A 12,988-nucleotide genomic window follows, 5' to 3' on the forward strand; every position below is an offset into this window, starting at 1 on the left:
AAGTGTGTGAAGGAGTTCTCACTCAAGATGGGGTTTAAAAAAAAAAAAAAAAAAACAGTAGAATTAGCAGCTGTCTTTGTAAGAGCTTGACCTGTTTTCATCCTTGGATTTTTGGAGAAACTTTTATGTCTAGGTGACACTTGCAGAGAGAACTGATAGACAGATGTCCAAAGTGTAACCTGTAGGTTTCTGTATGAAAGGACTTTTGGTAGCAGTCATGTTACTTTCAATTTTATTTTGAGATTTGCTGGTGAATTAATATTAATTGGCTGATAGTTATTTAGAACTTTACAAATACATGTATTTTTTTCATTTTGGATGTTTGGCTCGAGTCTTACATAAGGTATTGGTATTGTCTAGTGGCAATTCCCTGGCCATCTGTGACTGGTGCCGTTCAGTGGAACAGGGTGGGGAGCCTTTGCTGCCAACGTCAGCAGTGAACTCAGTGGCTGCAGGGAACGATTTAGAACACCAAGGTCAAGTGCCTGATGTGTTCACAGTAGGAATCCCCCACGTTCTTCAAAATATTATGAAGTCCATTTCAGATGGGTGAAATTATGTTGATTTCCATAACAGTTGTCTAATGTTATTTTTTTTGTAATACTTGGAGCCATGGACATTATTTTCACGGTATTCAAAATGTGTAATTGTTTACATCTGCTAACTTCAGTAGGATTTTTCTAAGTTGCAGAATGTGAGGATAGCTTTGTTGAAATGTGAGGGGACCAAACTATTGCTTTCCAATCACAAAACTTGTATCATTTTAACCCCCTTGAGATTTATCTGTCCTTGTTTGACTGCAGGGCTTTTGCCTAGCTGTGAAATATTGCAGACTTTCAAGTTGCAGGATAGGGGGAGTGTGTTAGTGACCTCAGAGAGGTTTTTATGAGCATGAGGATAAAGGAAGAGATCAAGAAAGTAAGTTTCTTTGCTTTAAGTAGCTGTATGTACTGTCTTCTGTGAAGGTTAGGGTGGCAGAACTGTCAAGCCTACCTGAAAATATGGTCAAAACTTGTTACTTGTTATGTTGTGGAGAGAAGATCAGTTTTTGATCAGAACTAAACTACAAGCAAGAAACTTCATCATTGTTTACAATGGTGAAACATTGAGAAATTTTGGCTTATTTTTCAAAATATTTATGTGCAAGCTAAAGACCAGGTCATTTTAAATTTTTTGAAGAGACTTCCTGAAGACATGTTCCAAGTATTTAAATGGAGAACCATCTTCTTTGCAAAAATCAAAGTTTTTATAACACTTTATTTGCAAAGTCACTCTGATTTCAGTCTTACTTTGCGGCAATTGTATCCTACTCTGATAGCTATTTGACACATGGCTCTTGAAGGGATCTGGACCACATTGTCATTTGAAAGTTATTATATAGCTATATTTTTCAGTTTAAATATATTTTCATGTTTACTCATTTTTAAAGGTTTTAAGTAATATTTAAATGATGTCTTGAATGGTCATTATGATCTGCGAATAGAAAGTCTTAAACTATGGAGAACCTGTGGTTATCAGTCCTTGTGTGTAAAAGCATAAAATTTACCCGCACTTAATTAACCGTTGTGGCTGTGGGTTTTTGTTTCTATTTTTTAAGCAATGGTATGTAGGAGTATTAAAAGCTTCACTTTGCCTAATAAGAAGCTATTGTTAGTTCCCCAGTGCTATGTTGATAATGTGCTGGCTCTATAGTAAGGAAGTTACTGTAGGTCTGTAAACAATGTCTGTAGGTTACCCCATTCGTTCTTGACCTGGGAAAGACCTAAAAGCTGTCTGGTGGTGTTGGGCATACACTCACACTTAGTTTTGCTTAATTCCAGAGTGGTTCTGGAAGGTTTCCGAAGGAAGAGCTGTTGTGCTTGAGCTTTCCTGGATGAAAAGAGTGGGGGAAAAAAACTCTTTGTATCTGTTTGATGCTTTTGTTACATGGTGTGTATGTATCACAAAGTAATTTGGACTGGACTGGAAGGGACCTCTGGAGGTTGTCTGGTTTGTGTGTGTGTTTGTGTGCATACATTTCATACACATACACGTGGCATGCCTTTGTGTATATATGCTGTGTGTAAATACATATATACACAAACCTTTTCCTTTGTTTTGCTTTTCAGAACTGCAAACGTTCATCTTCTTTCTTTTCTTTTTTTTTTTTTTTTCATTCTTGGCATGATTTTTATCATCTCATTGTTCAGAGCCACTGAACATTTATGGAAACCCACACTTGGAGTGGAACAGCTATTTTAATTTCAAAAGCCAGAGGTTTTTGGGGTAAAAGAAAATAAAATAACAAACTACTATACATAGGGTGTGGTGGTGGTGGTGCTTGTTTTTTTTAGTTAAATAAATAGTTGTCGGTTGGCTGCCTCCAGGGACCATGCCTACAGTAGATCTTTTTACTTCTTAACTGAACTCCAAACCAGACTGCTTTGCCACAACCAAATCAATATACTTTTCTCACTGAAGCAGTGACTTGTATTCATAACATCCCTTTTCACCTGGGAAAAAGTGATTCATTTGCCTGTGAGTCTGTACACTACTTTTCAGGGATATTGTGATAATATTCACTCCTCTTATAAATGCTTGTAAGAATCTCACACAACCTAACAGCAGAGCAGTAGAATACAATAACTTTTGGGGAATAGTAAGACCATGTGAAAATATTACAAAACAAAGAGCACAAGCATCAAGATTTAAGTTGAAAGAATGTAACTGATCTATTTGCAATCTGGACAGTGCTAATACAGTTCTGAAAAAAGTGCAGTTTGAAAAGGAAGGGAGGTAGCTCTTCTTATTTCAAATTATATAAAGATGATCCACTAGGAAGCCTCTTAATCAAGATCCAATTTGCACAACTGAAAACTGCACAGAACTGTTCTGCTCTGTGCTGGCTGTTCTGCTTTTCCACCTGTAATGCAACTGAATTTTCCCTGCAGTTGAAGTGTGAAACTCGTATCTTGGTGTGTAAGAAAAATTTTGGAAAGATGTGAATTGGAATAAATTTCCGTTGAGTCTGCATAGTGATTTTGGAAAGTATTCCTTAAAATAATTTCATATAAGGAATAGGGTGATTATGCTGTGTATTGGATTAACGTCCATGTTTAAACAAACAAAATGGAGAGTCAATTTCATGTTTGCAGTGTTTCCTTATGATTAAAATTGATTACACCTCTCTTAGCAAAGTCACAGTTTTATGCAACAGAAACTTAATAGGATCAACCTTGCAATAAGATTTGCTCAAAAATTTTTAATGACGGTTTTATTGATCTGTCATTTCTGTGGTGTCTGCTCTCCCTTCTTGGCAGACATGCGCTACAGGAAAGGTGGCTTATCTGCAGATACATGTCCTGAGGAAGTTAGGGTGTATTGGTTAATGGATTAATTTTGCTCTAGAAAAAGCTTTCAGAGGACCTTGTCATAGCTGGCATGGCTTTGAACAACAACCTTACCTTGGAAGCAGTCATACCATTGGAGTCTGCTCCCATCTGCCAAATCTCAGAGGAGAGATTGTAAAATATAAATCTTCAAAATGTAATCTTTACCCTGTCACTTTGCCTGGAGGAATGTGTCTGGGATAATCAGCCTGATTCTGGTGCATCAGCCTGCACTCCAGTTGAGTTTTCTCATTATCTTGAATTTTTTGTACATTATCTTTTGTTCAAACTAGGATGTGACTGACTGGATCTCTATTTGAGATCTCTGCTCGCTTTCACTCAATTCTGTGGTTAAAAGGGTAGTGAAAGCAACACACTTATTCATTATATCTAACAGATATGTATAATAAATGTGTCTGATAAGCACTCCCTAAGTGGAATAAGGCATATGAAGAAGCAAGAAAATGAACAGTAACTGTGACTGGCTTTCAGTAGATTTAACTAAGTAGCTGCAGGGGTGTCTTTTTTCAAACTTAATGTTATCTCATATGAAAGTGTTAGTTTCCATAAGGAAAAAGGAACTCAAGCCTGGCCATGTGACAGATCCTGCATAGCCAGAAAATGGTCTGCAGATGCTATTGTAGCTATCCATCATGTCCATAAAGCACATCAGTCATTTAATTGTGATTTTAATAACTTAATTTCAGTTGTATGGGGTTTTCTTGTTTGTTTACTTTTTTTTTTTTTTTTCTTTTTGTTTGCTGCGTGGGAAATACCCAAGATATTAGGATAAAAGAAGGTTATTTGACATTAAAATACAGTTTTGGAGCTGTCTTCTCAGTAAGATCAAATATATCCAGGCCCTTTCCTTCCTGTGTCTACTCATTTGTTGTAGGTTAATTTTTTTCTATTAGTTTTGGTGTTTCTTTTTCTGCTAACCAGGCTGTTCGCACTCTCTGAGGAAGAGTGCATCATTGGCTCTTGCCAGTGTGTATTCAAAATACTATTCAAAGTGCATTCAAATTACTATCAAAGGTACAGAACAAGCTTAGTACTCTCTCAGAGGCAGCAGTTTGCTTTCACTCGTAGCTGGCATAAACTTTCAAATGGCAGTATGACCTTATTGGTAGATGTTTCTGTATTCCACTACTGTTTTATAATAAGCTCTACATTATGAAGTTTCAAGTTCAGTTGTCTTTGAGACGTTATTCTTCTTGGACTAGATATATAGATATAGGCCCTTTTTAAAATATCTATATAGATATATAGATAAAGGCCCTTTTTAAAAATGGCCTTTCAGAAATATTGAACTGAAAATGTTTTTAATGTAGTACACAATGCAATATATATTTTTAAGCTCTGCATAGCACATTTCTTCTTTATATATATGTGCGTGTGTGTGTATGTGTGTGTGCGTGCCTGTCAGTATTTGCACAATAGAAAATTGTTACCTCTGTATTTTGGAGTTACATCGTAGTACGTTAGCAGAAAAGTAAAAACAGTAGGGGGACAGAATACTAGATAAGTACTCTATAGTAAGGACAGCGTCTTCTGGTATGAGTACTTTTAAGTGGCTGGTAGTCTTACTATTGAAAATCTAGTCCCATCTTCCTTTTTTATCAAAATACATTAAAGCTATGTCTTCAGAATTTTAAAGAAATGAAAACGTGAGTCTTCAGAAAGGATATAAAGGAGCAGTAGCCTTAGAGATGAATTTAGAAAGGGCTTTTCTGTATGTAGGCACTCAGATAGTAGAAAGCTGGAAAAGAGGTGGAGAGATGCAAATTGATGGTATGTGAAGTGGCAGAATCACTAGTGGAAAGTGGTGACAGGAGGAGATAAAGTCAGAAAGGGGGAGAGAGGGAGGGAGGGAGGGAGAGAGAGAGAGAGAGTACTGAAGAGGCTCCTGAAGGGAATTCTGAGATGTGTATTGTGAAATACCATATCACAGCATTAACGTTTAAGCTGATACTATATACATATATGTAATTGCTCATCAGTTATGATAAAATCCCTAGCCTTTCTGACATGTATTCTCTGCCTTTCTATTACGTCTGATCAGCTCAGTAGCCATGAATGTTTTGCTGACTTACTTTAGGAATGAACGAAATCACTATGAACTTGGTCTGTGCTGTTGCTTTTACTGTATGACAGACCACTTGCTTATTAGCTGCTTATGTAGAGAGGAGGGTTAATAGGTGAAATCAGCTTTTGGTCTTGATATGAAGCTAATAAATTAAAACTGGGCATGAAATGTTGTAAATGAAAAGGGTTTTCCTTGACATTTGAATGATGGTGGCATAGGAGGACTAGAAGATGCCAAATGCCTTTTTCTGTGAAGATATGTGTATAGTACCCATTCATCCCATTACCTTTTGTGAAGGTGTGGTGAAGAGAGTGGAATATTGACTCAGTTTTCTTTTCTACTTACTGCTGTGTCTCTATAGCAAATCAATTACTTTGATTTTTTTGATTTTTTATTTCCCCTCTTTTAGTTTAAGACCATTCTCCCTTGTCCTATCATTATCTACCCGAATAAAGAGTCCTTCTCCATCTTTTTTGTAAGACCTCTTTAAGTACTGAAAGACTGCAATGAGGTCTCCCCGGAGCCTTCTCTTATTCAGGCTGAACAGCCCCAGCTCTCTCAGCCTTTCTTCATTGGAGAGATGCTCCAGCCCTCTGATCATCTTTGTGGCTCTCCTCTGGACCTGCTCTAACAGATCCACATCTTTCTTGCGCTGGGGGCCCTAGACCTGGAGACGGCACTCCAAGTTGGGCCTCATGAGGGCAGAACAGAGGTGGACAACGACCTCCTTCAACCTGCTAGTCACACCTCTGTTGATGCAGCCCAGGATGCAGTTGTCCTTCTGGGCTGCAAGCGAACACTGCTGGCTTGTGTTGAGCCTTTCATCCACCAGAACCCCCAAGCCTGCAGGGCTGCTCTCAATGAGTTCCTTTCCCAGTCTGTACTCGTGTCTGGGGTTGCTCTGATCCAGGTGTAGCACCTGGACTTGGATTTGCTCAATCTCATTCGGTTCACGTGGGCCCACTTCTCAAGCTTGTCTAGGAGCCTTTGGATGTCATCCCTTCCTTCTGTTGTATTGAGTTCACCACTGCTTGGTGTCATAAACACCATGTTGTCCATCACATCTGAAATGAGATAAAACGTCTTCAGATGCCTATAGTATAATGTGCATTCCAGAATTATTTTTTTCTACTTTTGTCATTTTTGTTCACTTTTTACTTTCTTTTCACTAGTTTGATTAGGAAGTAAGCGTGCAAAGTATACAAAGTCACAGGACAGAAAAGGAGATCAGGTGGCAAATACATTTCAATGGAAGTGCTGCATCTGTATATCTAGTAACTAGAGCTTCATTTTTGCATTTTTGTGGCAGTGTTTCCTCCAGCAGCTTCTTCTCACGCAGCTCCAGCTGGGTTTCATATATTCAGTGTCCTGACCTTTGTAGACATTAACCATGACTGATGAAGAAGTGATTCACATAAAGGTAGATCTGAATGCAAACATGCTCATTACCTGTGAAGTGATAGTTGATTACAGATCTATAAAGTCAGCAATTATTATTACAAGAACTACAGCATTTCCCATTAGCCAACATTTAGCAGGTCAGAAGTTGCCAACAGGCTTTGGTATCTGAAAATGAAAACTGTGCTTGTTAGTGACAAAGCATTGTCTTGCAGTATCGTAGACAATACAAGCTGATAACTTGATGTTCACTTTTAAATGAAGACGACTTTATTAATAAGTAAATGTAACAAAGAACAGCATTACCACTTCTTGAACAATTTAATTCAAGATTTCATGAGCCACACTTTAGTTTTCCTTTGTTAACTGTGCAATAACTTATATTTTACTATGTTATGAATTTCAGATATATTCTTTAGGAAATATGGAAAAGGTCTGCATTTAAATATAAGTATTGGCATCTACCAGTAAAGGCAAAAATGATATAATATGAAAGCTAGACTTAGACAATTCAAAATTTTACTCTTTACTTACTCTTGTCGATGACTGAAAACCTTGTATAGAGCTTTTTTACTGAAATAAGTGTTTCTATTGGCTAAATGGCTTTGAAGATGATTTTTTTTTAATAGAATTAGCTTTATAACTGTTTCTTTTAATTCAGTGCTGACTTGTAGGTGAAAGTTGAACAATGTTAAATGGGGTGAGGGTGAACAATAGCCAACAATTAACAGTAAACTGTTACTTTGCTGTTTACCTGGGGGGGGGGGGAAGCGAAAACGTTTTAATCTGTAAAGGTGAAAAACTCACATGAGATAAAGCCATGCATTAATACTGTTCCATAAGTTATCTCCTGCTACTGTAGTAGTTCTCATTTGCTCACTGAGGACTATGAAATTCCCTTAAGTTACTGAGGAAATACTGCATGAGAGCCTTGGCCATGTTACATTTCCTAGCTGCAGGACCATCTGATGTGCTATGGCAGCATACATCACTTCACACATCTCCAAATCCATGTTTTCTGAAAGCCTGAATTATTTCTATTAATAGGTTTCTAAGTAGGTATGAGAAGCTGCTTTGCAGATGCTGCTTCCTTCCTTGCCTCATCCTCGTTTAGAAATCAAACAGAAAAACACCTTTTGAGGGAGAGAAGTTTGAGCTGTCTGGTATAGTGTGGTGGTTTTGGCTATAGCAGGGTCTCAGCAAAAGTATTAAGACAGAATGGTTCTTTTTTTTTTTTTTTTTTTTCCTTCTTCCTTGAAGGCTACCACATTGAACTAATATTAAAATCCAGAGACATTGAAATTGTTAGTTTTGTATATGAGAATCTGAGCTCAAACAAGATAGATTGGGGTGGTTTTCAATGTGTGGTGAAGGTATTAACGCAAGCACCCTCACATTGCTGGGGTGTGTGACCAGCAGAGTTGCAGGTGACCCTGAGGCTGTGTGAATGCTGTGGGCTTTTTCTGTGATTTTTGTGATTTTTGTTTCATGATAGCATCAAGGCAGAATGTTACTACACCTAATTCTTTTATAACTTCACTTGTTCTTGTCCTTGATTTTTTATTAGCATTAATATAAGAGTATCTGATTTTGTGGCAGATGCTAGAAATGCAGTATGATTGCTGATTTTTATTTTTATTTATTTTGGTTCTGCCTGACAGAATTTGTAAAATAGGAGATGAGGGTTTCAAGATACACCAGAGAAGAGTATAGAGAGGCAAGTTGAACATCAACAGCCTACATCAACAAATGAACATTTCATTTGTTGCAGTGATTTTAGCACCTTTTTGTTTATTGCTGTAGTATAAACAATGAAACAGTAATTTCAAAGGTAGAATACTGTAATAGGCTTGCACTTTAGCTTTTTTCTTATGTGGTGTTTTTCTTGTTGTTGTTGTTTTGTTTTTAAAGGTGGCCTTAATTATTCTGTGTAGTAATAAGCAAAAGTGTGAGCCTAAAACTTTCTCTGTGAATTAGTTGATAAGACCTATATGAAGCTACTCTTCTGGAAATGGGCAATAAGCAGCCATCCATCTGCAATAACTATGCAAACTCGAACACGCAACAAGCATTAGAATATTCTGTGAGTGTGTGTGTTCAGAGAAGTATCAATGTTTCCCTTTCATAGGTGCAGCTTTGAATTAGTCATGGATATTGCAGGACATTTCCAAAGGTGTGTTTTTGTCCAACAGCATGTAACAACTAATTTGAAATCGTTACAGTCCATCATGGTAATGGCTACTTAGGGACTCTTAAATTCAGGGGTTATTCACATGCCGTATGCATCCCTGAGACGTAAGTGTATTGGAAATCCTTGAGGGAAAAATTGAGAAGGAAGCTGCATGGATAGCCCAGGATGCAACACAGACTGCCTGCTTCAGTGAGGCACCTTGCTGTCTTGGATAGGCTGTGGTTCCTTCTCACTCTCCAGTGAAAGGAAAGAAGATATCTTCTGGTCAGTTAGCTCATGGGATTGATATTATCCCTGTTTCTTCTAAATTAGGTTGTATCTGGGGCGGGGGAGCTACAGTGGAAGAATTGAAACCTAACAAGGAAAACACCATATGACGCGGTCACTTTCAGGCACGTAGACAGCCAGAAAAGAGGTGATGGGGTCAGGTTTTTGGTTTGGTTTGCTCTTTTAAAATCGGGGTATCTTTTTGGAATAGCTGTTGGTGCTCTGTTTATATTTGAAGGAGGAAGTCCATGGTTGATTTCTTGTGTATTTTCCTTCTCCTCTCTTAAGTGCACACCGAAGGAAATGACTTGCAGCAGTTGACTGCAGAAGGTACACCCAGACATCCCAGGAATGCATAGTATGAGCCCCCTCCAAACATAGCCCAAGCCTCTCTCCTTGCTCATTGGCACCATCTCTGCTGCCTGCAGCTCAGCCCTTCCTTGAGCACAGACATTAGTAACCATAAGTTTTGTGATTATACATTAGTAATGAAGAGGAAGCATTAGTTGTGTTATGACCTGAGGTGAGGCTTTGAATTGGTCTGTAGAAGGCAAAAGGTTTCATTTGTAGTGGAAGAAAGCCCTTTTCACGGGATTGGATAAGGTCTGTAGTTGTCTGAATGTGCTGCTTGGACTTCTGAGCATTGTCACCAAATATTTGTGCATCAGAAAACTACTTCATATTTTGGATTTGTACTTTTCATTGTTGTTACAAATTTGGTTACTTTCTGCTAACTGTCTAAAAATGTAGTGAGATCTGCCAGTCTTCTCTGACTTCAGTCACTCTGAAATTCTTACTGGTAATGTTAGGAATTTATTAACGCAACTGGTGAGTGGTTTTGTCTTCAGAGTAAGAAATGAAATAAGCTGGTAGATATGTGTAGAGAACATTATATGTGTCTCAGTGTTTGCAGTTTACTGTTTTGTCCCATGTATTGTGAAATTCATAATCTGTAATGGTGATTTCAGTCTTTTTCAATGTTGTGTATGCAGTCACAGCATAGAGATACCTAAGTTTAAATTTTCCTGTTGGATTGTAAATGTATTTTTGACAGTAGAAGGGGCAAATGAAATACTTTTTACTATTCCAAGTGTGTTCTAAGTATATCTGTTTGTGTTTTGATATAAATTGTTGTGCTTGTATGCTAGCAGTATGGATTTACAGATACCTTGACTGTACTGGTATTAGAATCTGGTAGCTGCTGAGAGAGTCCATTTGTAGGGGAGTGGCATAGCACCTTATTGCTATGCCAAGCCTCAGTTTAATGATCAGAGTGTTAGTAAGACTAAGTCCAAAGATGGATTCAGTATGTAGAGTAGGTCCTTATTCTTTTTCTCATAACTTTTGGAATCAGTGAGGTGTTGACAATATTTTTAAATGTATAATGCCTAGAATATAGTTAAGATACTGTTATTAAATCTAGTTTCTACTACTCAGCAAAACTGCTGGTCAGAAGATTGAGACAAATGTTTCACTGAACTGCAGAAGCCAATATAGACCTTATATTTAAGAAGTGTGGCCCAGTTGTGCTGGAATGGCAGCACCACTCAAAGGATTTTTATGACCCATGCTAGAAAAGATGGTTTGCACTAGCAATTAGGAGGGCAGTTTTTATGAGGAGCAATTTAGAGGCGTGAACCACTGTGATCAGTTTGTTGCAGAGAAGCTGTTTGCTAAGCTAATATATTCTAACTAAATATGCAGTAATGAACTATATCTGAATAGTTGAAGCTCAAGTTAGGAGTGTTGGACCTTGTGTTTCTGTTGGGTGATGCTGTTCTTGCATATATTCATCTCTGCAATTTGCAAATAGCTGTAATGAGGAGCATAACCATTTTGAAAAAACAATAAACTCTCTTTGGGGAAAAACGGTATTGCAAAATTTGGATAGTGTTGTGATACTGGTTGTTTGTTTTGTTTTTCACAAGAGTTCAGTGAAGGTTCAGGATGCTCTGATTTTGTGAACCTGAACTATGAGGTAAAGTCTGTGATGGAAGGTTGGCACTGGATTGTCTCCAGGATGATGAACTCAGTGCTTATTGCTTTCTCATCCCGTACTTTTATGGGGTCTCCCCTCCTTTAGCACTTCTCCTCTCTATTCCAGGTCGTTAGTGATGGGAGTAAGGGTGTGTTGGCAAAGGATGGAGGACAATGATCCAGTTGTGCTTCTTTGCTGCCCCGGGCTGTAGGAAGGCAACTGAGTGTAAAGGAACTACAGAAGTAGTGTCAAAGTGTCTGCACAGCAAAATACAGAGCAAGGCACAAAGCTACTACTGTAAAGTCCACTAAATTACTGTTGTATGCCTGTATTATATTTGTGTGTGTATGCGTACGTACATGCAATTCACTGAAAATTTCTGAAGTGTAGTTGACATTAGAGATTTCCAAATAAAAGTAGACATTATGAATGACTTTGAACATCTAAAACTGCCAACTACTGCACTAGAAATTAATAAAAGAAGGAATACTTGTCAGGATTTAATTGTTCTTTTTTTTTTCTTCTGTATTGGGATTTTTTTCCTTTGCTTGCCATACATGCACAAAGCACACCATTAAATGGCAAGGGGGGAGCTGGGGAGGAAAAGAGTTAAACAATGGGTCCACAGGACTTTTGGAGATGTCCATATGCCAAGTCTGACAGATGAAAGGATGGGAGAGCAGTGGCCATGAGTGGCATTTGAAAGGGTGCAGGGATCTATAAGCTAATGTAAATAGAAAGATTTATGTTACAAGGAAAAGATGTCATGCTGGTATATGTAAGAAATTCTCTTACATACACGTCCAGTCTACATGTGGTATGGATTTGTTAATGTCTTGGTCAGAGGCGTGTGTTTCTAGTACAAAGTCTGGTTATTAGCTGTGAAAGTCTGTGATACAGTCTCTGATATCAGATAAAAACAATAGCAGATGATGTCATCTGTGTACAGGTTGTCTTTTTATTTTCTGTGAAAATTTTGGTGGCATTGAAAGAAAAACTTGTGAGAACTTTCTGTGAAGCCAAAAGTACTAATAATTTACTCTTCCCCCACTCTTTTCTTTTTCTAGGATCTCGTCTCCGCCAGGAGGACTTTCCACCTCGGATTGTTGAGCATCCTTCAGATGTGATAGTTTCTAAAGGAGAACCAACGACCTTGAACTGTAAAGCTGAAGGACGGCCAACTCCCACTATTGAATGGTACAAAGATGGAGAGCGAGTGGAAACTGACAAAGATGATCCTCGCTCTCACCGTATGCTGCTGCCTAGCGGATCTTTATTTTTCTTACGAATTGTGCATGGACGCAGGAGTAAACCCGATGAAGGAAGTTATGTTTGTGTAGCAAGGAACTATCTTGGAGAAGCTGTGAGTCGCAATGCATCTCTGGAAGTGGCATGTGAGTAAAGTTTTGTATGATTAGCACTGTATAAGTCTTTTAAAGTTGCTTTCACGCTCTTATCCAGCACTCACGTATGTTCAGCAGTTTGGGAGATGAATGCAGGTAAGTGTGGCATTTTGTCGTTAGCTATAGCTCTTAGTCAAGGCATTTCTATGTGCATTTATTCAGTAGCAGTGACCATACAGAATGTGATTTATACTGAAGTAGGATTCTAACCAGTGTATAATCATGATTGGCACAAGCATGGACAATGGCTAATCTTCCTCTAAAGAATAATCTAATTTCTAAATTATGACTAAAGTT

General features: G+C 38.0%; 1 protein-coding gene across 1 annotated transcript in view; it reads left to right on the forward strand.

The window, feature by feature from the left end:
• The window catches only part of ROBO2 (roundabout guidance receptor 2), a gene marked incomplete at both ends in the record, with an annotated part of 468,927 nt that overhangs the window by 36,877 nt on the left and 419,062 nt on the right, over window positions 1-12,988 (forward strand). The window contains one exon of the mRNA XM_084291813.1: window positions 12,356-12,682. Coding sequence (XP_084147939.1) covers window positions 12,356-12,682 — 327 coding nt within the window. The remainder of the gene's footprint in view (window positions 1-12,355; window positions 12,683-12,988) is intronic.

Source organism: Netta rufina (assembly GCF_964035555.1).
Source record: "Netta rufina genome assembly, chromosome: 1".
Taxonomy (NCBI): domain Eukaryota; kingdom Metazoa; phylum Chordata; class Aves; order Anseriformes; family Anatidae; genus Netta; species Netta rufina.